The 25,525-nt window shown below is 43.6% G+C and overlaps 1 protein-coding gene across 9 annotated transcripts; it reads left to right on the top strand.

Annotated features, from left to right (window-relative positions):
• The first annotated feature begins 111 nt into the window (after positions 1-111).
• On the top strand, positions 112-25,168 carry ZBTB1 (zinc finger and BTB domain containing 1). Of its 9 annotated transcripts, none has more exons than XM_080593995.1 (3): positions 433-741; positions 10,261-12,000; positions 22,807-25,168. In XM_080593995.1, the coding sequence occupies exons 2-3, from the start codon at positions 10,281-10,283 to the stop codon at positions 22,815-22,817; spliced, it is 1,731 nt and encodes a 576-aa protein (XP_080450121.1). In that variant the 5' UTR covers positions 433-741; positions 10,261-10,280; the 3' UTR covers positions 22,818-25,168. The 9 variants fall into 9 exon arrangements, with proteins under 9 accessions (XP_080450115.1, XP_080450121.1, XP_080450119.1 ...); XM_080593993.1 differs by having other exon boundaries at positions 10,261-12,172; XM_080593994.1 differs by lacking the exon at positions 22,807-25,168 and adding an exon at positions 17,123-18,816.
• The last annotated feature ends 357 nt before the right edge of the window (positions 25,169-25,525 follow it).

Raw genomic sequence — 25,525 nt, 5'->3', positions numbered from 1 at the left:
GGACGTGTGAAATTTCAGCAGAGAGCAAATACTTCCTCGTGCAACTTGGAGTTGCTTTTTTTCTTGGTGCCTTTTTTCTTTGTTTTTTTGTTTTTTCCCCTCCTCCCACCTCGTAACGAAGCTGCCCCACGCAGGAGGAGGCCGCGGCTGCCCGACCCCATCTCCGGCCGCCCACATGGGCCATCCCCCGGGGACCTCGCGGCTCGTCCTGGGAGGGGGAAGCGGGGGCGAAGCTTGGGCATCCTGCGGGGTGAGGGACGGGACGACGTGGGATGGGGACACGGCGTGGAGACATCCCCCAGCTCTGCCCTTGGGGCCGGGAGGGGGGAGCTGCGGGGCGGGAGGACGCCTCATGCGAGGGGAGGAGGGGGAGGAGGAGGAGGAGGGGGGAGGAGGGGGCGAGGCTTGCGGCACATGGGGAGGGGGCGCCCCCGGCCGCAGCATCCCCGGCGGCATGGGAGGAGAGGGCAGCGCGGCAGGGAGCCGCCCGCCGGGCCCCGGCGCTGTCGGCGGCGGCGCAGCAGCGCTGGCGGCGGCGGGGCCGAGGGGAGGGAGGGAGGGGTCCGGCCCCGTGCGGTCGCGGCGGAGCCGGCGCTGCGGCAGCAGCAGGCGCGGCGGGGCGGAAGTCCTTTGTTGCAGCAGCAGCGCTGCCAGCAGCGCTACCAGCGCTAGTACTAGCAGTGGGAGCAGCAGCAGCAGGAGGGGTAGCTCCCCTTCGGCCGCCGCCGCCTCGCCCCGCGGGTAAGCGGGCCCCCGGCCCGGTGTTGTCGGGGTTGGGGGAAGGAGGAGGAGGATGAGGAGGAAGGGGAGGAAGGCAGGCAGGCAGCGCGGCGGCCGCAGCTCCGCCGCCGGCGGGAGGTGGGAAGTGCCGGGCGGCCGGCGTGGCCCGGCGCGGCATGGCCCGGCACGGCCCGCCATAGTGGGGCGGGGGGAGCGGCGCTGCGAGGTACGGGGGGGCTCGGCACGGCTCGGCTCGGTTGGGCACGGCTCGGCACGGCTCTCGGCCAGCAGCCGCCGCGGTGACCTTGCGCTGGGCGGGCGGCCTGCCCCGGCTCGGCTGTGGCTCGGCTCGGCACGGCTCGGCTCGGCTCGGCTGTGGCACGGCTCGGCTCGGCACGGCTCGGCTCGGCTCGGCTGTGGCACGGCTCGGCTCGGCACGGCTCGGCACGGCTCGGCACGGCGCGGCTCGGTGCTGCGGAAGCGGGCGGGGGGCTGCGGGGGCCCGGGGAGGTGCCGAGGCTGGGCGCTGCTGCGATCGCTCTGCGGGGGGGGGGGGGGGGTTGGGGTCACGTCGGATGTGCAACGCGCCGTGCTCGCAGCGCCTTGTGCCTCAAGCCTTCCGAGCTATTTATTTATTTTTCCCTTTATTCTATTTTTTTTTTTAAGATTTTTTTTTTTTAAGATTTTTTTTTTTAAAAGCCAAACTTGGAGCGAGTTGCGGTAGTTCGGTGAAAAACCGGAGGGGAGCTGGAGCCCGAAGGGAATGCTCCACCCTGCCAGGCGGGAGACTTGGGTTTCACCCCGGGCTGGCACCGCTCGGGCTCGCTCTGGAGGCGGCGGGGAAGGAAGGAATAGCTCAGTCGCAAAAAACAAGCCCTCTGTTGCTCGGGGAGCGGTGCTGAAAGGCTCGTTCCTCAAAGGACTCCTCTCTCCTCCTTGGATAGAAAGGTAGCGAAAGGAGCGAAGGAACCGGGACTGAAAACGCCGGGGGTTTGGGGCTGGGTTTTTATTCCTCTCTCGTAACTCGCATCCGAAGTTTGGCCCGTCTGTCGGCTGATAGCGAGCGCCTGCTCCTCCTGACACGTAGGCATGGGTAGAGGGATAGCACGGGTTGGATGCTGCCGAGCATTGGGATGTTTACTGCCAGATTGTATCGTCTGCTCGTGTTATTCCCCCCGCGCTACGCGCTCGCAAGGTACAGCGCATGCTGCAAAACTCTCTGGGGCTAAAGCAGTCTTGTGTTCTGTAGGCATTTAATTACATTAAACAAACATTCCTTTAATTAAAGGTGTTTGTTTAACATTCCTCATTACAGCTCTTGGAAAAACCCACACGGCAGTCGTGAGCAGGGGGGCCGTGGGCTTCTCGTTCTTACCGAATTAGAGCAGGAGCTCGCGTGGCGAGCGGGGGAGAGGCGTTGAAACCATATGGCCACGGAGAAAACTGGCCAAACGCGCCCCGTTGCAGTGCCGGCAGAGGCTTTTGCAGGCACTGAGTTGATGAGATTGAGGAGTGATTTCTGGGGGACCGGCCAGAAAACCTGAGGAGTAACAAGAAGTCGCTTCGGTCCGCTCTGGGATACGCCTGGGTGTTTGGATGGGTGAGGGACGGCTGCAGGAGGGTTTAGGGAGCAAACACGTGAGGTGGTGCAGCTCGAGGAGCTAGGAGGAGAAGTGGAAACCCCCTTTTCCACCCAGCCAGAAAGCTTGGAGTTGTGTGGGGCAACATCGCAGGCTTAACAGATGCTTCAGCTCTGCTGGCACGAGGCTTTTCTTCATCAGAATCGGCCAGCATTGTCACTGGCATGGGGATTTGCAGTGATCGTGATGAGAGTACTCGTATCAGGGAGTGACTTGGGGTTTTAGATGCTTTCTTGCTTGTGTGTGTGAGGTTAATTGCTTTATTCACAGATTTCCATTGTTGCTGATGGTGGAAAGCTCTGAAAATCTGGGGTGGACAAAGCCTTAGTAGCTACTTATCTGCTGTATGGGGAAAAAGAAAGCTGCTCAGACCTGAGATAATGAAAGTTTCCTGATTAAAAGTCCTGGAGTCCTTCCCCTCGGTGGTTTCAGCTAGCCCTCTCTCTAGGGTTATTCCGAACCTTGCATGCACATAGTGTGAGAAACAGTGTGCGTTTTTTAAAAAGCTTGACTAGTGGTTTCCCAGCAGTTGGGTTATCTTCCCTGCCTCTGCTTAGGCATGGTAAACACCACCACACACAGAGTTCTGCTGCAGACACAGTATGTGGGCACAACAGCTGACATAATTTGCATGAAGACCATTTATATCCTCAAATTTGTCTGGCAATTTTTTCTTTGTGCATGTTTTGCCATTGCAAAACTCTCTAGAGTTAGCTAGCAGTTGCCTTTTTTTCCATCGTAAGCCTGCCTCATTTATTGGAGATCTTAGCAGCTTATTTTTTGTTATGTGCTGCAAGTAAATTTTGAAGCAGCTAGGACAGGAAAGCGTCAAAGAAATATGTAGTCTGACCCGTGTGTCATAAGTTACTCCGCTTCATTCATGCGTACCCTACCTGTTCACACTGGAGCACAGCTTGCATTTAGCCAAAGATGCTTTTCTGGAAGGCGTGCTTATCTTTGAGGGTCTCAGGAGATGACCAGAAACCACTAAGATGCCTCTTGAAGTTATAAGGGGGTGAGTTGGAGAGGCCAGGTAGGAAGACTCATCGTTCAGCTGCAAGGCTTAAATCTGGTGTCAGGATGTTTTTCCACAAATCTTATAAACATGTCATTACCACTTTGCCTGACCACTTCTTACAACTGCAGAGGTGTCAGATAAATGATGACTCTGAACTTGTAGAGTAATCTTTTGTGGCTAGCAAGTTACTTTAAAAGACTGCACAAAGCTCTCTGTAATACTTCTTACTTCATAGACCAGTTCTAAAGTTGAAGTTGAGGTAGTTTGAACTAAAGCTCCAAAAGTTGCTGTTTTCTTCATTTGGCCACTCATGTTTTCCTGATGTTTTATTCCCTATCTTTTGAGGAGTGTTCTTACCTATGAATGTGTAATGCACCTTAACTAATTTGGGGTTAGCAGCTGAGAATTGTAAGTTGTTAACTTTCCACGGCTGTTCCTCATTTGTGCACGTGGATGCTGAATCAATGGAGAGCTCTGTGCACAGATGGAGCAAATGGCTCTGACGGCTCTCACTTGGGGGCTGGAGCATCTTAGCTTTCCCTGGTTCAGGTCAAGCCCAGGTATCAGCTGAAAATTGTTTCTATGCATTGGCAACGAGGCTGTTTCAAATTAGTTGATTCAGCCATCAGGATGTGTATGCAGATGAGTATCTACATCGTCTCGAGCAGCTTCACAACTAGCATGCCTGAAGGCAGCTGATTGGAAGGACCATGGGAGGATAAATTATACTGTCAGTCCTTCATAGTCCGAATAATGGAGCTTAATTAGATTTTCATTGGCAGTATGTGGAATTCCCATCACTGTTAATTCATGATTGTGTAGCCTACTCTTACAACACAAACTGTAGCTTACCCATACCTGCTGTTGAGGTGAATGGGGTCACCTGGCTCCTGCTTTTTTTTTTTTGCAAGTTTTGGGTAAGCTGAGCACTTTCTTGGACTCCACAGTGCTAGAGCAACCTCGGTGGCTCCCTCTTGATAATGTCTATATAAAATCCTTGCTATTTGACCACTACATCCATGGTCAGTGCACTAGCTGAGTGCGCAGTTTTCTCAGGCATCGTATGCAGAGCTTGGACTTGTCATGTAGGATTTTCTCCGGAGCATCTAGATGCTGCCAGCTAGGAATCTGGATTCTTTGGTGGATCTGACCCATAGAGGCAAAATAATTTAACTTTGGAGAGGAGAGTTCTTGGCAACCTGCATTAGAGCGAGATGTGTTGTGAGAATGGGATGTGGAATTTGCTTTCTGCTGCCCACGCTCCTGTTTCTTTGGATAACTGGGCGTTGTGTTCTTGAGGTTTTTTCAGTCTCATTTTCTATTAGCACCGAATTCTCCACTCATTTATTATACTTTTGTCCAGCCCGCTCTTGGTTTCCAAAGAAAAGCAGCCAGCAACTAAGCGTGTAAGCACTCTGTTTTTGCCTGCTCAGCAGTGGAAATGCTGGGTTTTGAAAACCACCTACTAATTTTAGGAGCCGAGAGGCTCCTAAATCGTGAACCTTGTGGTACTTCTTTTTTAAAAACGGAGAAGTTAGCAAAAGAACTTTACCAGTGTCTCTAAAAGGTTTGGAAAGGAAAAGCTTGAGGACTTTTTCTGAAATCTTTTAAAACTAAAGCAAAAATTTTGAACTTGAGGAAATGACAGAAAGTATGGAGCTCTAGTAAATGCCTGTTCTTTCTGGCTCTAGACTTCTAAACAACACATTTGGTTAGCGTAGTGGTGCAATTCACCTCGTTCTTGATAACATCTAAGTTGTAATTGTACCTGAGTGGTGACTCAAAAAGAAGAAAAAAACCTGATGGCATACAAACAACTTGAATCAAAGCCTTGCAGTGTAAATTTAAACATTTACTGGAAATATAAGATGGCTATGGAGACTGTGAGTTTGAAGATCAGACTGAAATTACCTGACTAAAATACCTACGCTTTTTGCTTTTGTATCAGATTCTTTTCTAGTGTATTTTTTCAGAACACCTCTTGCATCGTTCAGTATTGCTCACGGCGAGGCCTATTGCTGTGCTGACTGCACAAATCAATTGTTGCTGAAGATGGAGATGCTTAGGTTCCTCGTGGACTTCGCTGCGATCCTTGTGACTGCAGTATTTGGGTGCTTCACAAATGCAGTGTGCTAGTCAGGCAAGTGGTCGCGTTTCTCCTCTTTTTGAAATAGGAAACGGAGTCAGAGAGGATCAAACCCACAAATCTTGGATGGGCAAACTCACATGCCTAGAGCTTTAATTTTCCAAGATACTTAGTGTTTAATACACAGAGGGTAGCTCCAGTTGGTATCAGCTGTTGATGATCATTTTTCCTTGTGTGAAGAAGTTGGGCGTCCAAAAAAATTCATGCCAGGCTTACCAAAGGCTGGGGGGAGGGAGGTTAGCACGACTTGTCCTGCCACTGAGAGAGCTGGGGCGCAGTTCTCCAAAGCGGTGTTCTTTGTCGTGAGATTCTCCTCTTCCCCCATTTTCATTCGCTTCACATCCTCCAAATCCTATGCCAAATGAGCAGGGATCTTGTGGTGTTGCACGAAGAGCACTGCTGCTTGGATCTATCCCTGGACAGATCCCTGGGTGTGCTGAGTAAGGAAAGGAACCTTTGGTGAGAGGAAGGCTGGAAGACTACAATATATACATAAAAGGCTGCTGAATTAATACTGCATTGGAATTCAGCTTAATTATCTCATTTCTTGTGTATGCGCTTAACTTTGAAACCTTGGGTTTCCTTTAAAAAAGATGTGTTTTTATTCTAATGCCTGCTTTCTTTCCAGAGAAAACTAGAAAAATAGTTTTCAGCATCAAATCATTCATGTGGGTGATAAATGCAGATCCCTGACATTTTAGCAATTAAAATAAAATAATAAATGACTTTCTCAGTGCTTGCTCTTGATTGGGAGGGAGCTTGTCAGCAAACCTGTGATAATTGCAGGTGGCAAAGGAATAGCAGAATCAGGAATCCAGGGTTGAATTTCAGCTCTGAATGGGTGCATGCGATGATAATTTCCTGTCTGTTCCCCTGCATAAGCATATCCCCCCCCCCCCCTACCTATTTGGCTCTTCCCAGTCTCTTGCCCAAGCAGCTTCCCTCCCCCATTTAGATCCTCATTGCACCATCTTTTCCTCCCACTGCTGTTCCTAATCCCCTTCTCTCAGCTCAGCATTTCCCTCCCAGCCTGTCTCACCCTGCCTTCCCTACTCCCAGGGCTTCACCCTCACTCTTTCCCCTCGCTTCCTTCTTATAGTTCCCAATTTCCAAACAGTTTCACTAAACCTGCTCCTTGCCCTGGCTCTCCTCAACCAAAACCAGGTATCTTTCCCTTATGGCTGCCAGGTGGGATTCTAAAACCCAGTGGAGAGTCGTGGTGGGGAGCAAACTGCAGCAAGCCCTGCTGCCAGTTTGTGGCATTGTGGAGGTGACATGCAGCAGCAAAAGGGTGTCCTTGCTCTGGGTGGGATGGTTCCAGCAGGCCCCTGTATACAAAGGAGCTACCTGAGGATGAAATGTTCTCAGCAAGGCTATAATCTGACATCTTAGTAACTCACAACTGTCTGAAGTGTGAACAAATTTATCGTTTCTACCATCTTTTCCCCCTTCTTCCCATCTAAGCTTCTAGTTTAGCTAAATTCGGGTAGATTTTTTTATTGTGACAAAGAACTTGTCCAAGACATACTGCTTTCTCCAGTGTGAAGTCTCTATTTAAAGATTTTGAAAGAGAAACTTGTTTGAATTTTAAAGAGTAGTAATTTAGATATACAAAACTTTTTCTTAACCTCATTTTTTGTAACCGTTTCAGCTGAAATTTTCTGGCAAAAAAAAAAAAAGCCAAAGCAGGCAATTCACAATGAAAGTTCTGCCTTTGCTGGTTGAGATGTGATGAAGTTTTAAATAGACCAACACAGGCTCTCGTAGTGGGAAGTGTTGGCAGCTGTAAATCTATAGTTACATACAGCAGGTTAATACAGCATCCAGAGGAAGTCTGCCAGTACTTTCATTAACATAGATAACTTCAAACGCTCTCTATTTTAATACCTACATATAGTACTACAGTGATAGAGGCTGTGTACACACCTGAACACCTTGCTGTTCTGATCAAGCAAACTCATGCTCAGGCTGGTTTCTTACAGAGCGGTGGTAGGAGACAGGCATTGCCAAAGGGTTGTTTTTGCATATCAGGACTTAAGTGCTGAAAGCTCTGCAATAGTTCCCCTGTCAAAAGAGGAGATACCTTTCACCTTTTTCACAGAAGAAAGAAACTTAGAGAAGTCGAGTCTGTGCCATCGCTCCAGTGACTGCTGGATCACTCCCACTGTTTTGCAATGCCTCTCTTTGCAGGTGTGTGCAGATATTTGTGAACTTCTTGGTACAGGCTTGCTACCTGCACTACTTTTTTTGTTGCAAAACACAGTGGAATACTTATAGTGCACAAAACCTCTCAAATTTAAGTGAGAAGTTTAAACTTGCAACTTTATGAGGACGAGGAGATTAAAACACGTTGTTCCTCTAGCAGTCCTGAGCCTTTTCTTGTCTTGATGGCAATTCATACGTAGAGGCTAGTGGTGTCTTAGGCTGCATCTTCTCGCTGTCTCTTGTTGGTGGTCGGTCTTATAATATGGAGGTTGAAGTCAGTTCTTTGTCATTATGCAGCTGCTGTTCTTGAATATAATAAAGCATACTTCATCAAGTATTAAGTATGTAATGAATTACTTCAAATACAAAACACCTTAGCACTTGGAAGAATGAAGTGCCCTTTGATAGTTCTTGATGTTGAGAGCTTTTTTTTCTCAGTAATAACTGAAGTTACCCAGTGACTTAGGCAATAATCAAATTTCTGTAGAAAAGACGTGAAGTTGTTTCAGAGATTCTACTTTTACAGCCACCCTTTTGCTAGTTAGTGAGAAAACCATCAAAGGAATTTAATGTTACAAGTTGCATTTCTGTAGTGGATGTCAGTGGGCCAAACTGGTCAGAGAATTGTTATGGCAGGGTGCTTACCTTGAGTTTTGGGATTGGAGGACTGGGTTGAGGGGAGAGGAGCAGCTGTCATTCAGGTGCTCTTCATCAGTGTACTGCAACCCAGATCTTAAGGTTCCTGTCGCCAGACAGTCTTCTGCTGGCAGCGATCCATGAGCGCGGCGGTAGAAGTGGCAGCAGGGAATATTGCTGGCCAGGCGTGAGCCTTTCCTCATCTAGGGAGCGTGAATGCATTTCTTCCGTGGCAGTGCTTCGTGGAATGAAGGAGAGCAGTGACAAACATTAGGTCTGCTACTTAACATCCCAGGCAACACCTCTGATTTGTGAATTCAATGCTAATTGTGGAATTTAATTTCTCTGCTCATTTTGCAGCCTCTGGGAGTTGTAAGCTGTCAGGCAGATGATGGGGAGGGAATAAGAAGAAACCAGGGAGTGTTTTTGCGTGTATTTTGTTTAAATGTTGAACAGTTGAAACAACAGTAACATATTAAACTTCAGTTTATGACTCAATGAAATGCATGGATTGATTTATATTGTTTGCTAGCCTGTACTTTGTGTATACAAATCTCTTGCAGTTATTTCTATTGCTTGCAATAATCTTTCAAGATGTTAAGAGTGCTCATTATTGCTTTAGGTTTTTCTTTTCAGTTAGGGTATTCTTTATACTTTTTTGCTTTCTCAATCTGTCCCACCCTGCTCTCTGTGTATTTATTACTGATTTTGTGTATCGGTTTTTCCAAAGTCAGTAGTGACTAGCCATTGAATTTGGCCTTACTTGGTTACAGTTTATCTTCTGTAAATTGAATGCGCACCTCCTGTGTGCAATATATTTCTTCTGGATGTTTGTGTTAACATAAAACAGCGCGTTTTCTTCCTCTTTTCTGTTTAAGACCTATTAGTCCTTTCATTTAAACCAGCTTTCAGCACTCACAGAACTTTCCCTCAAGTGTTCGCAGTTCCTCATTGAGGCTTCATCTCTCAGAGGCTCCATCTCTGGCTTGCTGGCCTTTACAGTTCTCCATTAGCTGAGGTTTTTTTTTTTTTTTTTTACTTTGTCCGGTCTCCAATCTAAATGTTTTGGCTGTATTATACTGCTCTGAAAGAGCGGTTCTGAGAGGAGCTGGAGGCACGGCGTGCACCACTTCCTGCCCCTGTGCCGTCCCCGTGCTGCCGCACAGCCAGCCTAGTGACCGTCGGCAGCGGGCCTGCGGGGCCTAGCCAGCCCCGCGCTTCTGAGAACCCGCTTCAGTTTTACAGTTCCTGGTTTGCAAGATGCCTCGCAGATAAGGTTGAGAAGATCCCTGAGCTGCCCTAAAGAGCAAACAGTGTGCAGATGAAGCCAGTGTGGGTATTGCGCTGGTGTCTCTTCTCAGCCGCCTTTAATGGGGAGGGAAAGACCAGTTTGAGCCCAGCCTGGTTTCCAGTAATGCGTTGCATCATATGTCCCTTGGACTGACAGGTGAAAAAGGCAAGTTGAGACTGAACAGGTGGTTTCTTACAGTCGGCTTACCTCGTATAGCTGTTGTCCTGGGGCCATCTTACAGAAGTCTGCCCTATGAAGTTTTTGAAGTTCTGCATCCAGAATTCATATCTGAAAATCTTGGCTGGAGGACTTTGAGATATATTTGCTCATTTATATTCTAGCAGCGTTACTCTGACTGACGTGTGGTGGTTATGTTTATTAGTTTGCTAGTCTTGTAAGTCTAGTGGTGAGAACGTGGAATTATGGATGTTTTCACTGGCATCAACAATAGTTACCAGCAAAGATCTCCAGACAGGAAATTGTACCACAAACAGTGTGAGAATAGGAAGATCGGGAGAGGAAAGAGATGGCAGTTCGTCCCTGCATTTAAATGCATTCTGCTTTTTGTGCTCATGGTTTAACAGATGTCTTCTTCTCTATGCAGGGCTATAATCGAAGTACAAGATGGCAAGAACCAGCCACAGCAACTATGTCCTTCAGCAGCTAAACAACCAAAGAGAGTGGGGTTTTCTGTGTGACTGCTGTATTGCTATTGATGATATTTATTTTCAAGCACATAAGGCAGTCCTTGCTGCATGCAGCTCCTATTTTAGGATGTTTTTTATGAACCACCAACACACTACAGCCCAGCTGAATCTAAGCAACATGAAGATTAGTGCTGAATGCTTTGATCTTATTTTACAGTTCATGTATTTAGGAAAAATTATGACAGCCCCTGCTAATTTTGAGCAATTTAAAGTGGCCATGAACTATTTACAGCTGTATAATGTACCTGAGTGTCTAGAAGATATACAGGATACAGACTCATCTAGTTTAAAGTGCTCATCTTCTGCTTCTAGCACCCAGAATAGTAAAATGATATTTGGCGTGAGAATGTATGAAGACACGCTCACTAGAAATGGCAGCGAAGCAAACAGGTGGGGCATGGAGCCGCCAAGTTCAACAGTTAATACATCCCATAACAAAGAGCCCGATGAAGAAGCTTTGCAGCTAGGCAGTTTCCCCGAACAACTGTTTGATGTCTGCAAAAAAAGCACCACCTCCAAATTCTCTCACACAAAAGAGCGTGTGTCCCACTCGCGCCGTTTTGGAAGAAGCTTCACCTGTGACAGCTGTGGGTTTAGTTTTAGCTGTGAAAAGTTACTGGATGAGCACGTGTTAACGTGCACTAACAGGCATTCGTACCAAAGTGCCAGGTACTATGGTGCTGAAAAACTAGACTTTAATGAAAAGGACTCTACTTCCAAAATAATTTCTATGCAAACAGAAAAATACAAAGGGGACTCGAGCCAAGCTGCTGACGATTCTTCGTCTCCTGTGTCCAACGTTACAAGTAGGAAAAGCAGCACGGTTGCGTCAGAGACCTCAGGTGAAGAAGGAAGTAGAGCCTCTGAGAGGAAGAGGATTATTATCAAGATGGAACCAGAGGACAGTCCTGCAGACGAGCTGAAAGATTTTAATATTATTAAAGTGACAGATAAAGACTGCAATGAGTCTTCTGACAACGATGACCTAGATGATGATCAGGAAGAGCCGCTTTACAGGTACTATGTTGAGGAAGAGATCAGAGAGAAAAGAAATGCTCGGAAGACTTTAAAACCCCGTTTATCCATGGATGACGATGAGAGAAAGTGTTTACAGAGTCCACGGCACCTTAACAGGAAAGCTCCTTCAGTACAGGAAGACGTGGAGAACGCTCCCTGTGAACTTTGTGGGCTAACAATCACCGAGGAAGATTTGTCCTCTCATTATTTATCCAAACACATAGAAAATATATGTGCCTGTGGCAAGTGTGGTCAAATACTGGTCAAAGGCAAACAGTTACAAGATCATGCACAGACCTGTGGAGAACCCCAGGATCTGACCATGAATGGTATCAGAAATTCTGAGGAAAAAATGGACTTGGAAGAAAACCCTGAGGAGCAGTCGGAAATAAGGGACATGATGTTTGCAGAGATGCTAGAGGACTTCAGGGACAGTCATTTCCAAATGAACAGCCTTCAAAAAAAACAGTTATATAAGCATTCTGCCTGTCCTTTCCGATGTCCTAATTGCGGTCAACGTTTTGAAACTGAAAACCTAGTGGTTGAACATATGTCAAACTGCCTAGAGCAAGATCTGTTCAAGAATTCCATGATGGAAGAGAATGAGAGAGATCACAGACGTAAGCATTTCTGCAATCTTTGTGGGAAAGGATTTTATCAGCGTTGTCACTTGAGGGAACACTATACTGTTCATACCAAGGAAAAACAGTTTGTTTGTCAGACATGTGGGAAGCAGTTCTTAAGAGAGCGCCAGTTGCGGCTCCACAATGATATGCACAAAGGAATGGCCAGGTATGTCTGTTCCATTTGTGATCAAGGAAACTTCAGAAAACATGACCATGTACGGCATATGATATCTCACTTATCAGCTGGAGAGACTATATGCCAGGTCTGCTTTCAGATATTCCCAAATAATGAGCAACTGGAGCAGCACATGGATGTTCATCTGTATACATGTGGAGTATGTGGAGCAAAATTTAATTTGAGAAAAGATATGAGATCCCACTATAATGCCAAGCATTTGAAAAGAACATAAGCGTAACCATACTGTTAAAGCATTAAGTTGGCAGCAGAGAGAACACCAAAGCAAGGCATACAGTATAGTAGACAAAAATTATTAAAAAAAAAATATTTGAAAATAAGTCTTTTTTATTATTTTTTTTAAGACCCTCTTAATCATAGGTGTCTATTTAGGCTCATTAAGTATATAGCTTTGAAAAGCATCATGTGTTTAATTATTACATTTTCACTGTTTCCTAATACCAGTTTCTGTTCTTAATTTTGTTGTTTTACTAAGTAGATATACAAATCATTATTTTTAAACTGTAGATTAAAAGCACAATGTTACCCCTTCACTGACTGCTATTAAACAGTTCTCGGATCCATGTCCATAAGATGAGTGCTTCAATATTTCCATGTGTTGTTTCTTCATGTGAAAATTTTAGATCACAGTGATTAACATGCAAGAGCATAATTGTTCATGCTCCCCAAATTAATTTTCAAAATGAAAAAAACAACGACAAGAAATAATCCTTTGCTCTCTGACCCTGCTGTAAGGGCAGAGCTGGCTGTCCTGATCCTCTCCTTCTTGGCTTTGTTGAAATTTGCATCCCAGTGGTCAGAGCGCATAGGCTCAGTTAAACCTTGCAGAGTTGGACTGGCGTGCGCAAAGCGAAAGGGAGTTGATGACTTGTGATAACTGAGGAGTTCCCTGCAGAGTGGTCATTTTCCAGACTTGAAATCCTAGCAGAACTGTAACGGGCACTTCTGCTGTACAACTGACGTTGACCTTGCGTTGTCTATCTGTACCCACGTGGGTCTATATAACCTGCTTATCGTAATATACAAGGGAAGACTGGCTATGGTGGATTGCTAGGAATGTGGAATTGTGATGTGCATTGAAGACTGCATTTCTCAGCCTAGCTGTACATGGGTGCCTTGCTGCTTTTGTTGGGAAGTTAAGTGGGATGGGCGTGAAGATAGTCCCATTGCTTGGGCGGGAAGGGGGAGCGTGGCTCATGTTTATCTTAGATTTTTTTTGTTTCTTGTTTTCATGAAATTTTCTGAATGTTCTGTTTTTCAATGAGAATATAACAAGAAAAGACTGCAGAGTTTGCTTAATAAATGCAAAGACATTTAATGCCTTTTAAGATTTCTTTTTGATTCTAGTATAGCCCAATCTGTGTAGCTTGTTTCTTAATTCAGTTGAATTTAAAAATCCTACTAAGTATCAGCTGGCAATGATTCAGTGAGGCAGTTTGGCCTTTGAGAGAGCAACCAACTTTAACTCTTAGGCATCAGCTGTCTAAATATTAAGTGCATGGTTTTTAATTGTGGGGGAATAGGATCGTAATATGAAATGGTAGAGAAAACTGTTACAAAATAAAGGCTACCTGGACTTTCTTCCAGCAGATCTCACTTTATCAAAGAGGATAATAATACTATCTCCCACTGAAGCATGGGGAGAAGAAAGCGATTTTGACCACCTTGTGTGTCAGTGCTGGGGCTGAGAGCAGGAGCTGATGGCCTAGTCCAGGGCTTCCATGCTCGTGTTGCTGTCAGAGTTGTTTCTTGGAGATTAGGAGGGGTATCCAGCTTTAATGTTAGACTATTCAGAGAAACTAATACAGTTCAGAATCTCTACTATAACTGAGTATCAATCGTCTTGCATTTACTCAGTTTTAAGTGTGCATCAGAATTTCTCTCGGGTGTTTAATGAGCATTTCTCCTAAGGCACGGTGATGGCGACGGGCCCAGCCACCAGGCCGCAGCCCTGAGCTCGCAGCTGGCTCCCAGGACGCTGCTTCAGTTGCAGCGTAGGCCTTTTGCATTTTTGCTGTGACTGCTCAATCTTGCCATTTCTTGTACAGATCTGAAGCCAACCAAGTCCTGAATAGCACTGGGACTAAAAACACTGCTGATGTTAATGCACTCCAGCGTTTCAATTAATTCCGAGCTTCTCTTTTCCCCGCTTCTAAGCTGGACTGAAGCTCAGTGTATAAGAATTAAAATAGCCACTTATAACAATTGTAGCTATGGATCAGTGGCAAGAAGGTGATTAGCAGGATATTAAAATATTTAACTGTCTGTAATGATCATCTGAGAGACAAAGCAGTCAAGTGCTGTAGGAGGGTTGGGGGCCTAATGCGGTGCACACAAAATTTCTCTGACGTACAGGTTCTTTCTAAAGATATGGCTGAACCGGGAAAAGCAGCTGAGGGAAGTGAGGGAGAGCTGGAAGGTGCTACGGGAGTTGACAGAGGAGCCTTGTGGTATGGGGTGAGCTGCAGGAGTGGGAAGGCTCGGTGGGAGAGGAGGGACTGGCAAAGTCTGGAAGGGCTCAGCAGTTAGTCGTACAGTGGCAAGCAGAGGGGAAAACATCCCAAAGGTGGCATGGAGGGGGAGCCTGGAGGAGTGGGTGGATAAAATGTCCTGTAGATGCCTGTGAGACCAAAGTGAGTATGACTCAGCTTGGCTGGGAGAGCTATTGGCCTGTATGATTAGCTCACTACGGCACAAACTCATAGTGTGGATCGTATGCTAAGGACGGCCAGGCCCTGTGCTGGAAGGACTGCAGCGGCGCAGCAAAGAGCAGATTAAGGATCTTGTTGAAAAGGAGGAGGTGACTTGTGCAAACTAAAAGATCGTTCCAGAATACAGGGGAAGTCTAACGGTAATTTGTGGACACTCCTGCTCAGGGTCAAGAGCCCTTCTTTAAAATCTGAACTTGACCCAAAAATACTTCAACAACAACTACAATAAAAACCCAACAAACAAACCCAACTTCCTAATTTGGGTAGAATGTCAATTACAGAAGTTAAATCTAGGAATTGCGAATATTTTTGTAATATCTAACTCTACAAACACTCTGAAATACCTTTGTTTTTCAAATATAAGTTGTGTTGTACTATCCTTTCAAAGGAAAGTTTGTTAAAACTTTCCTACTGAACTTGAATTGATGTTTTTTCCTTTTCTTATGAAACAAAAACAGTGCCTTGGAGTTCACACGTATGAATGCCTAGATTGAGGCTCAAAAAGAGCATGAATTGCAGTGCAGGGAAGCTTAGAGGAGATCTACTTGTATGCAAGCAGAGGAAAAAAAGAGTGACTGAAATAGCCCAAAAAGTGATTGGGCAGTATATGAGAACAAATCAAAAGTAATAAGGCAAAAACAAGACAGCCTTGCTCCCAAATAGATGGGGAGAACGTTTATGGTGACATGTGAAGGTATGCAGAGGAACAGCATTGGACTATTGAAGAAAATGTCTGGAGTGCCAGGAGGACCTTAGGTGCCCTGAACAGGGAGAAGGGGTGGGTGCCAAGCTCACCGGCAGGTGTTTGCTCCTGGGGACAGGGGTGTTCTCCCCAGAATGGAATAATGTCCACAGGAAAGTGAAGTGATGTGTTTCAGCCCTTCTGCTGTGAGAAAAATCACTCACTGTGTAGACAGAATGAAAGCAGACCTGAAAAAACAATTGCAGTAACAATATCCTAGAAGTCTTACTGTTACTTGAAAGATAATGAAGGGGAAGCAAAAATACTTCATTTAGAGTTCTGTTTCCTCTGACAAATTTGTACTTCTCAGTCATGTTAACATAGTGCAGGAAGGGGATGCAAAGGAACCATGTGGAGTGTCAGAGTGTAGAACCCTTAAAGCACTTAAGGGTCCTTGAGTGTGGACATGTGAACGTATCACATTGGACAGAGCATAGCCAGAAAGGAACAAGGGCTTGCTGGTTGTTCTGTCTTATATTTTAAAGTGATTTGCTATTCTTATTTCTAGAGGTTTTCTCTCTTTTCTGTTATTTTCCTCATTTTGGCAGTGGGGTGGGTTGCAACCCTGAAAAATAATTTATTAGCAGCTTGCATAGCTCTTAGATTTCAGGATTTACTGAAACTTAAAGGGAATTCATAAAGACCTTGGATATAACATAAGCTGCCAAGCTTCTTATTCATATTAGAGGATGTTTAATACACATACATGTATACACACTTGTAAAATACTTGTAAATGCTTATTGGCAACTTGCTAATTCAAAGAGTATTTACATTTGTGTAGAATAATATTTGTAGCTAGTAGGTCCATGGAGAAACCTTGATTTGAATAGATTAGAATATCACAGAATTGTAAGAATTTATACTTCTGCTAGGGGACTTTATTTAACATAGTTAATGGAGAAAATACAGTTCAGCATATTTTTATTCAGAGCTGAAGACACTGTTCTGAAGACTACTGTTTTGGAGAATGTATAACAAATATTGTTATACAATAGAAAAAAAGATACAGAAAAGTGAATACTTTGAGTACACTACTGTATTTGAACACAGTAGTGCTAAAAACATCGTGAGCATCTCAGCTATTGCTGAGGATACAAGTTAGTTCCTGCTGGCAGTGCCAGCCCAGGCACTGGCAGGCCCCTTCCTCCTCCCCCCTAGTTTCAGCTCTCATACCCTTGCGTGCCACCTTCTCCATTGTCATAGAGCATGTGTCTATGTCGCTTAACGATGAGCTGTGTAGACAATGGACTTTTTTTGGTTTTTTCCCTGTGGGGATTTTTTTTGGCTGGACCGGTTCCCCATTACGCTTTCCTCTCCGCCTCTGTCTCAAGCCTTGTGCGAGCACAACAGAAGGGGTGGCACGAGGGGAGAAACGAGTGGCAGGGAGGGGGCTTGTTTGCTTACACGATCTATGGCAGAACTCGCAGTGTGGCTGGAGCTTAACTAAGTCTCTGTCTCCCCCCAGCATCTTCGTGGAAGCTGCACTCTTAACTCATCTCCTATTTCCTGATAAGGAAAAAAGGCAGCCCAGCCTCTTGCATGCAGATGAGACACATCTATGCTATCTGCCCTCTTTATGAGGATTGGAAACCTTCCTGCGTTCAGCTCACCCCTCAAATATGCTCTGGAGCTTTCTTCGTCTTTCTTGAAATAGACGACGTAGCGCTCCGCGCTGGGTTAGTGCGGTTGGCCCGGGCCCGAGGCCAGGAATGAGCTGGGCCCCTTGGCCAGCCAAGCACCAGGAACTGCTCCCACCTTCCTCTGCTCTCTGTGCCCTCCGGCTACAGCTGGACCCTGCTCTCATGCTGCCGCGCTTTTCTGTATCTTGTGATAACGGGAGACAGTTGTCTGGTTTGGTCTAATGTTGAGAGATTGGGATAATTCCTTTTAAAGCTAAGGAGATGCTGGCAGTATCTGTTCATATCCCAATGTGCCTGCTTCTGAATTTTAGGTGCTTCCTGGTCTGAAAGGGTTAAAAATCAAATATTCTCAATTGGTTTGAAGCTTGTCACCGACTTAAAAGATGGAGCATGACTAATTTGACTTTATAAAAGTCTGCCGAGGGCTAGAAATTAGGAACATGTTTTTAAAAGCTGACATTTCTGTAGTTCTCAGTGGCTATAAACCAGTTTTCTGCATTACCATCCAACTTTCAAAATACCTCCTAAAAAATTCCTGTGCAGTGTGCTCTTGAGACAAGTTAGTAGGCTGAGTTTTTGAAGGTGTAAGATGCCAAAAAACCAGGACACGTTTTATAAATTATCTCTTCTGCCACTTTTTACAGTTACTTTACAATTCTGGAACTAACTGTGATTTTATGTTTTCATGAAGAAAGACAAATCCTAATTTGATACAGGGCAACCGACCGCATGACTCAGGAGTCAGCTTGTCATGACTATAAATGTTCAGCCCTGAAACAAACAGCCCGTGTTCCTTCTTGTGTGCTACAAGGACCACTGCCAACTTAACAGGAGAGATGCTGTCAGATCTTTCTTTGGGTCATTTTTGTCCTCAAATGTCTTCTATCTTTTTAATTGAAGTCAATATTGGGCATCATGCTTTTAGAGAAGCTGTTTCCAGTATACATTTCCTATTAAAAAGTAGTTGAAAATGTATTTTTAAAGTTTCAGATTAGTGTATGTAAGGGAACATACTGAAATTATAAGAAGGGCAAACAAAGACCAGATTTTAACTGCCCCTTTGTTTCACATAGCTAGCCTGCCACGCCTCATCCCAAGAACCTAGAATTTCAGAAGTGTCCAGTATCTCTGATTTTCCTGCAAGTCAGAGGGATACCTCTGTTGCGCAGTATGGTCTTGTGCCCCATATTAATAATTGTTTTCTAAAATACACATCTGTCTCATGATGAATTAAAAAGTACAACTTTAACTTTTACCATTCAGAGAAAACAAAAAAAGTTGAATCCTTTCCTATGCCTTCTGGCATATTAAAACTATAGTAAATCTTCCTGCAACTACAACCACAAAAACAATGCTGTTTCTAGCATTTCCTGTGGGAGAAAAAAAAAAATTGAGCCTGTTCAGAGCTGTTCAAGAACTTCCCTCTCAATGACTAAGTCTTGATGCTGGTGTTGTTTTTACTCAAACTGTGATTTGCATCAATGAGATTTTGTGTGTGTGTGTATATATATATATATATTGTAAATGAGATGATCTCAGACAAATGTGCCTTGTGGTTCCATAGACATCCCAAGACTCCTGAGAAGGAATGAGAAGAGAGCATTCCTCAAAGGTCTCAAAATCCTGGAAGCTGGGTGGACTGTTGGAAATCCACTGGGAAATCCAGGGCTATCTGTAAATCCTTGGTTTCCTAACCTGTCTGTAAGGCAAAGTGCCATCAATTTCAATGCATTGCCAAGGTCTCTGCAGCAGTAGTGTTGCCAGCATGACAGATGCAAAAATCAGCCCTTCCCTTGGGCTTGTTCACTTTCTCCCGTTACAAGGTTGCTATGTTAGAGTCATCCTTTCAGCTTTTCTGTTTGCGAAGACAAGGCCTGAAATTTTGCCTTTTTCTTACATGTTCATTTGAACCTACTGCTTTAAAAAATAAATGATAAAAGTAGTGCAAGTTGGTGACTCAGCGATACCTATTCTCTCCGTTTTTAGGTAACTGTCCCCCCACTACATTGGGGATGGTTACCAGAGGGGCATCTGCTTCTGAGTCCCCAGAAAACGATTAGGAAAAATAATGTGGTACTCTCTCCATGGAAAACAAAACAAAACACAAGACCATGAAAGTTTGTGGAAATACCAATACATTGACTAAAAATAGGGGGTTCTGAATATCATAGATTAATTTTGGTTTTGGCAATAGATATACCATGCCTGTGGTGTCTGCCATGCTCCTTTCTTTTGTAAAAGTCATTGTTAGAGCACTTACTCGGGGTGTGAAAGACGGTGCTTCTCTTCTGTCCCTGCCTACCGGGTTTCTACATCCTATGAGAGAGTTCCAACTAACAACCTGCTGAGATTCTGGTTTCTAGCCATTGGTTATTTAATTACTTATACAAAGGAGAAGTATTTTGAGATGAAATCTAGAATATCCTTCCCTCAGGAGAAGGAAAGATACAGTAGTATTGTAGGAGGAAATATAGGGTAGTGTCCCTGGGACCTCTTAGTACCTCCCACAGCCCAGGAGAGAGCTCAGATCTCTGAGCTGCATTGCTATCAGATAGATTAAACCTATTTTTTTGTACACTTACATGTGCTGTAAAGCCCAGCACCATTTACGGTCTGGGTGCCTGGACATATGAGGGTAAGCCCCACCTAGTCTGCTTTCAGGTGAGGTTGTGTTTCACATAACTTTCACTGGCTGATGCTAACATTGTCATTCTGCCACAAGAGACAGTTCCTGATGAACAGTAACTTAAAAACTGAAAAATGCGTTAAGACACAAGAAATCTCACAGTAATTATTACAGTTCTTTCTGCTTTATTTTGCTGTGCAAACAAACAGTTAAATAGTTCAAAGGCATTTTTCTTTGTAGAATGTTTATTTAATTGAGTTCAGTGTGGCTTGGACCCCAAATAAAAATACTAGTTTCAAACAGCGCACTACTATAAAAGTAGAAATAGTCTGTGGCCTTCTAGACCTCACAAACTATGTTGGTTTGTTACACAGAGTCAAAACAAAGATGTCCCTTAAAACACATGTACATTAACTCAGTGTCTTTCATATACCACAACCTTTTATCTCAGATCAGCTTTCCTCCCCACTCGCTATGGCTGTGCCAAAATCGCTGAGATCCTCGATGAGCTATAGACTACTCAGCAAAAAACATACCGTGTATGAATGGGCTGTCTAACTTAGATTATTAGAGAGCAGGCTTTGAGAGCTACTGCTCCTGTTTACTGAGCTTGAAGTACTACATCCTTCGGATTTTAGAACAGGGCTTATCTTCCCTTCCTGATCCCCTTTACGTTAAAGAAAGTGGGGTGAGGAAGAACCCTATAGATGCTTCTGTTTTAAATGGAGCCAGGAGGATATTGTTAGTTGGGGTGGTGGCGGCTTATTTTTTTTCTTTCTTCTTCAGGTCCTTAGTTGGCTGAATATTCAGATTTCTAATAAATATGCTAAGCATTAAAAAAGCTTTATTAATATGTGATGAGATAGGCCGAGTTCAACCACTTAATCTAACAGTGAAACCCATGCAGATGCTAGTAGTACAGGAACCTGGTATCATGCCAAATCTGGAGAGTTATCTTTGATCTATCTCCAGATCCCCCTTTTATTTGTAAACATCCAGCTAATCACAGACTTCCTCTGACTTTTATGAAGTGGAAAAAACTGCATCCTTTGTAACATCTATGCAGTGTGTTAACTTTGCAGATGTTCATGGACTTGTGCGATGGGAGGTATGAGCTCCATCTGGTGGCTAACTTAAAACATGCACATTTCTACTTAAAAGGCAGACTATTTCTGCAGTTTAGCGGAGTTTAATATGTGAAGAGTGTAGAAGATCCTCTGTGTATTCCTAAAACAACTTCTGTTTTTAGGGTAGCTAGAAGATTTTAGAGTTTGGGAGGAGGGCACAACATTTTACCTCTAATGTACCACTGTGGGCTACAAGCTATCACCAATGCCAGCAGTGCTTTGGTATTCATAGCTCTGTACATACACCACACGACCACAGTTGGCACTAATTAACAGTATTTTTGCAGTCTCATTGGAAAAATGTAATTTAATATTCACAGGCAACCCACCTTCCCACACTCAGGGGTGGTCCCACACAGCACAGTTGGTGTATTTGAGGGTGGTGGTGTAAAGAAGCTCAGTCACGCCGCATGACTTGTGTGTGATCTGCAAGTAACAGGGATCTTTGACTGGAAAATGTAGGCCAGCATCTTAATAAACGTTGATATTAAGCATTGATATTGCCTGGGTAAAAATAATGTTCGTATGCATATCGTAATTACAATATTTTTTCTCCTTTGTTAATTTATAAACAAAAAAATGCATTTCCTGACCTTCGAGCTAGTCCCATAAGAGCCACTCTGAGATAACAGCACCAGTCCAATGAATTCCCCCCGAGATTCAAAGTGTGTAGTGGGTAGCGGCATTGACTATACCCGTACTTGCTGCCAGAACCAGCAGCCTGTTGAAGCTAGCAGTTTGCACAGAGGTGTGCCAGGAAATTCAGCCTTCGGGATGCTCTGGCAGGTATGCAGTGCTGATAAACCTGGCTTCCCGTGCAGCCTTGAAGCCCGTCCTGCTCTGCAGTTTAGATGCAACCACTGGGTCCAGTGCTGTCATCGTGCACTTAGAACGTCAGGTGTTAATTAGCCGGTGGTTATGTGAAAGTGGGACAATCGTATACTTTGTACAACGTGATTTACCTACCCAGAGAAAGAAGTCAGTTGATACCAAGAAAAAAACCCCAGAGGATTGTATTTAAGAGTTACATCCACGTGTTTCCAATTTCTTGACTGTTCATATCGGATACAAAGCTGCTCACATGTGTCATAAATTAGTGCGGTCCAAAAATATCACAGGAATTGCAAATATTTATATCATTTAGCTGCATTTAACCCAAAATAATAATACTGGGGAGGTTGAGTAAATACGTAATAGTCATCCCTGAACGAGGCAAGTAAAAGCAATGAAAATGAATGAAGAGGCAAATATGAAGCAGTAAGATGTGTTCCAGAGCGGTGGGTGTTCCAAGCTATGAGAAGCGTAGGCTGAAGGGAAATAATACTCATGTAACTTTTCAAGCATCCACTAAGCCAAGCCGTAAACCACTGCTGGAAAGTTACACATACAGCAGCAAAAATAACCTCTGGGAGGCTTAGGAATTGAAGTTTTTCTTCAGAAAATCTTTACTTGTTTTGAAAATGAAAAGCAAAGGAGAAGGAAACAAACAAACGAAAAGTTTCTGAAACAAGATCAGAACATTGTTTAAGGTTAAGTCGTGTTTTGGTGGGGTAGGGATTGAAGAGAAGGAACCATATGGCTTTTAAACAGAGTTCCCTACTGTGGTGGGTGCTCTGAATATAACTGAAGGATGGTATTTAGAGCAAAACCACACCACAGTGAGGTGGGAGGGACCACATCATGCTAGCAAATATAGTACTAGAGTGTGGGCTTCTGACTTTTAATATTTTTCTTGCATTTCTTTTCTGCATGGCAGTAGTGAAATAGGGACTTCTAAGCTTCTGAACAACTGAGAGAACCAGGTTTGAAGAAGACATGAGGAAGAACTGGTCGGCAAAAGATTTCATAAAAACTCAGAACCACGTGTGCCAGATCTGCATTGGCACCACCTTTGCTTTTTTGACATACTGCAGCAGTCGCAAAAGGCACCAAAGCAGTCAAATTAGAACATTCAGTAAAAGTTGTTTTGGACTCTTCTCTGTGTTACAAAAATTACTTCCTTGTGATTATTACTTACACCTGTCAAAAACAAATTTGAAGTCTCTTTCATGGAGCAGACAGTCAAAAGAGACAGATGCCAGGTATTGAGGGCTGCACTGAAATGAGCTTGCAGAATTTGCTATTCTTATGCTGCAGCACTGCTTATACGAAACGCGGCTTATTAGAATTTCTGTCAAAAGCTGTTTAGACTTCTTAGCTTAAACATTAAAAGTATATACTCACGAACTAAAACTTATGCATTTTCAGACAGTTAAAATGCTAAACTATCAAGTGTTAGAAGAGAGAAAAAATGTTTTAGTCTGAACTACAAGGTCAAAAAAAAAACTTAAAAACTGAGCACAAAGGGCCCCTGAGGAAGGCCAGGATGTTGAGAAAGATCCAGCTGACCAGATTCCCCTTGCTGCCATGATCATCATTTGCAAGCTGAAGAGGACCTTCCCTGGAGCTCAGTGTTTGTATGTGGAGAGTAAAGAAATGGTGCTCTGGTCTTATTACAAGAATGGTGAAAAATTGTGACCAACAAGGAGATGAGTAAATGTGAAATAACCTTCACAGGGCACAGTGTGCACAATGTTCTGGATCTAAGCCTTGCAAAAGCTGGTTTGAAGAAGAAAATCAGGCATTCGTGTTCAGATTTGAGTATTGTAGGAACACTAGTATTTCCAGCCAAATTTATGGAAAACAAACAGGCAAACAAAACAAAACAAGGCAGCGAATGTTTCAAATTAGGGCCAGAATGGCTTAAAAAATATTACATTTTTTTTTTGCTCCTCCAAACGGCAGTTTGAGACATGTAAGCAGACTAAACATGCTGATCTATATTCTGCTGTAGTTATGCATCTTACTAATTCTACTCATGACTATAAAAGGATGTTTCATTGTTCAGTACGACTGTTATCTCAATAAGTCTGTCTACAATTTTATTTATAATCAGCATTATTTTCATTACTGTTGTTATGAAGTGTGTACAATATTGTCTGTATTGCAGCTTGTATAGGGCATATGTCTGTGCTTGCTTTACTCTTTTTGAGTTTATAAAGTTGCTATACAAATGCAAGAAAAGATGTTCAGATATCTTTGAATGTGGTTGCTTAATCTGATTACGAAGCCCCAGACATTTCAGCATTTAGGTGTTTAAGTTATCAGCAGTATTAACAAAAAACATCTTAAACATAAACAGGAATTTTAAAAGCCTTCAGTACAATAGTGGAACGCTGACCCTTCTGTCCCAGTTGTGGTGCTAGAGCAACGGGGAGGACAGTGAATATCTAGAACATGCAAGATACCACTGGGGAGTCCTCAGGGAGAAGGCTCAGCACAGCTGTGAACTCTAACAGAAAATCTGATATCCTTTCCATAGAGAACAGGAAGCACCCTTGCAGTAGGACCACCACTAAGCAGAGGAGAGAAGGGACCTATGTTTATAACATCACCTAAAGATAGGCCCGGAAGGATTGAGACAAATATTGCTTTTTCTTTTTCCTTTTTTTTTTTTTCTTCTTCTTTTTTTATCCTTAAGCATAGGACATCTAGAACAGGCTGTTACTGTTCTGTAACTTAGCAATTATTTGTAGCCTATTTAGACTACCAGTGAAGACATTCCAGGTTAGTTTTCATCACCTTTAAAGCTTAATCTGTGCTTTGATACAGTATCTTAAATAAAATGTTCTTACAAGTCTGCTTATTATTTTTATTTAATTCCATCTTATACCTAAGTTCATAACAGTCACAGCAACAGGGTGAAGTTCCAGTTCCACCTACTTCATCTGCTCCTGCATTTTGCCCATTCACCTGATAAGAGTGACAGTGTTGAAAACCGAGATGAGTAAAAATCAATCACAGGAATGAAAAAATACGTGCAATCCATAGCACTGTTGTAGTTGAATTATCACCAGAATTCTTCACACTAAGCATTTAAGTGAATCAGAGAGATTGATCAAATGATATCGACCTGTGAGTATGAAGTATTGGTCTTTCCTGTGTTTACAGTATACCATTTTCCTTGTTTAACACATCATTTGTTCAACTTTATAGTTACAGCCAATAATTACAGTATGTTTAATGCCATTCATAGCTGTTCTACATAAAATTCTCTGTTTTCATTTATTAACCACCCCTAAGATACAGTATTGTTTTATTATCTTCAAACAAGACCAAGCAGATTTAGTCTTTAAGTGTACTAGAAGATAACATTAGAATTCAAAATAATTTTGGCAAGGTGCAGGTATGATCTGAAAACATAAGGTGTTATTTAATAGGAACAACTGCAAGTTGGAATCATTAGCAGTGTAAGTTAAGGAACAGCTGCTTAATTTCCATTGAAAAGAATGTGTGTTATTTTGGATCAAATTCCAAAAATGACTCTGCAACATTACACTGTTGCAAGTAAAGGTGAAAATTTTGATGTATAAACTGTAGCATAATCTGCTCCTTCAGAACTACTAGGGTGTGAGCTACCAATGTCTCCAGTTTTG

This window comes from Anser brachyrhynchus (genome assembly GCF_964034855.1).
Source record: "Anser brachyrhynchus genome assembly, chromosome: 5".
NCBI lineage: Eukaryota > Metazoa > Chordata > Aves > Anseriformes > Anatidae > Anser > Anser brachyrhynchus.
The sequence above is the reverse complement of the archived record's forward strand: the minus strand, read 5'-3'. Positions and strand labels throughout refer to the sequence as shown.

Bases quoted from the DNA above. Each gene is read 5' to 3' on its own strand.
- ZBTB1 (XM_080593989.1), top strand. From the start codon at position 10,281: ATGGCAAGAACCAGCCACAGCAACTATGTCCTTCAGCAGCTAAACAAC.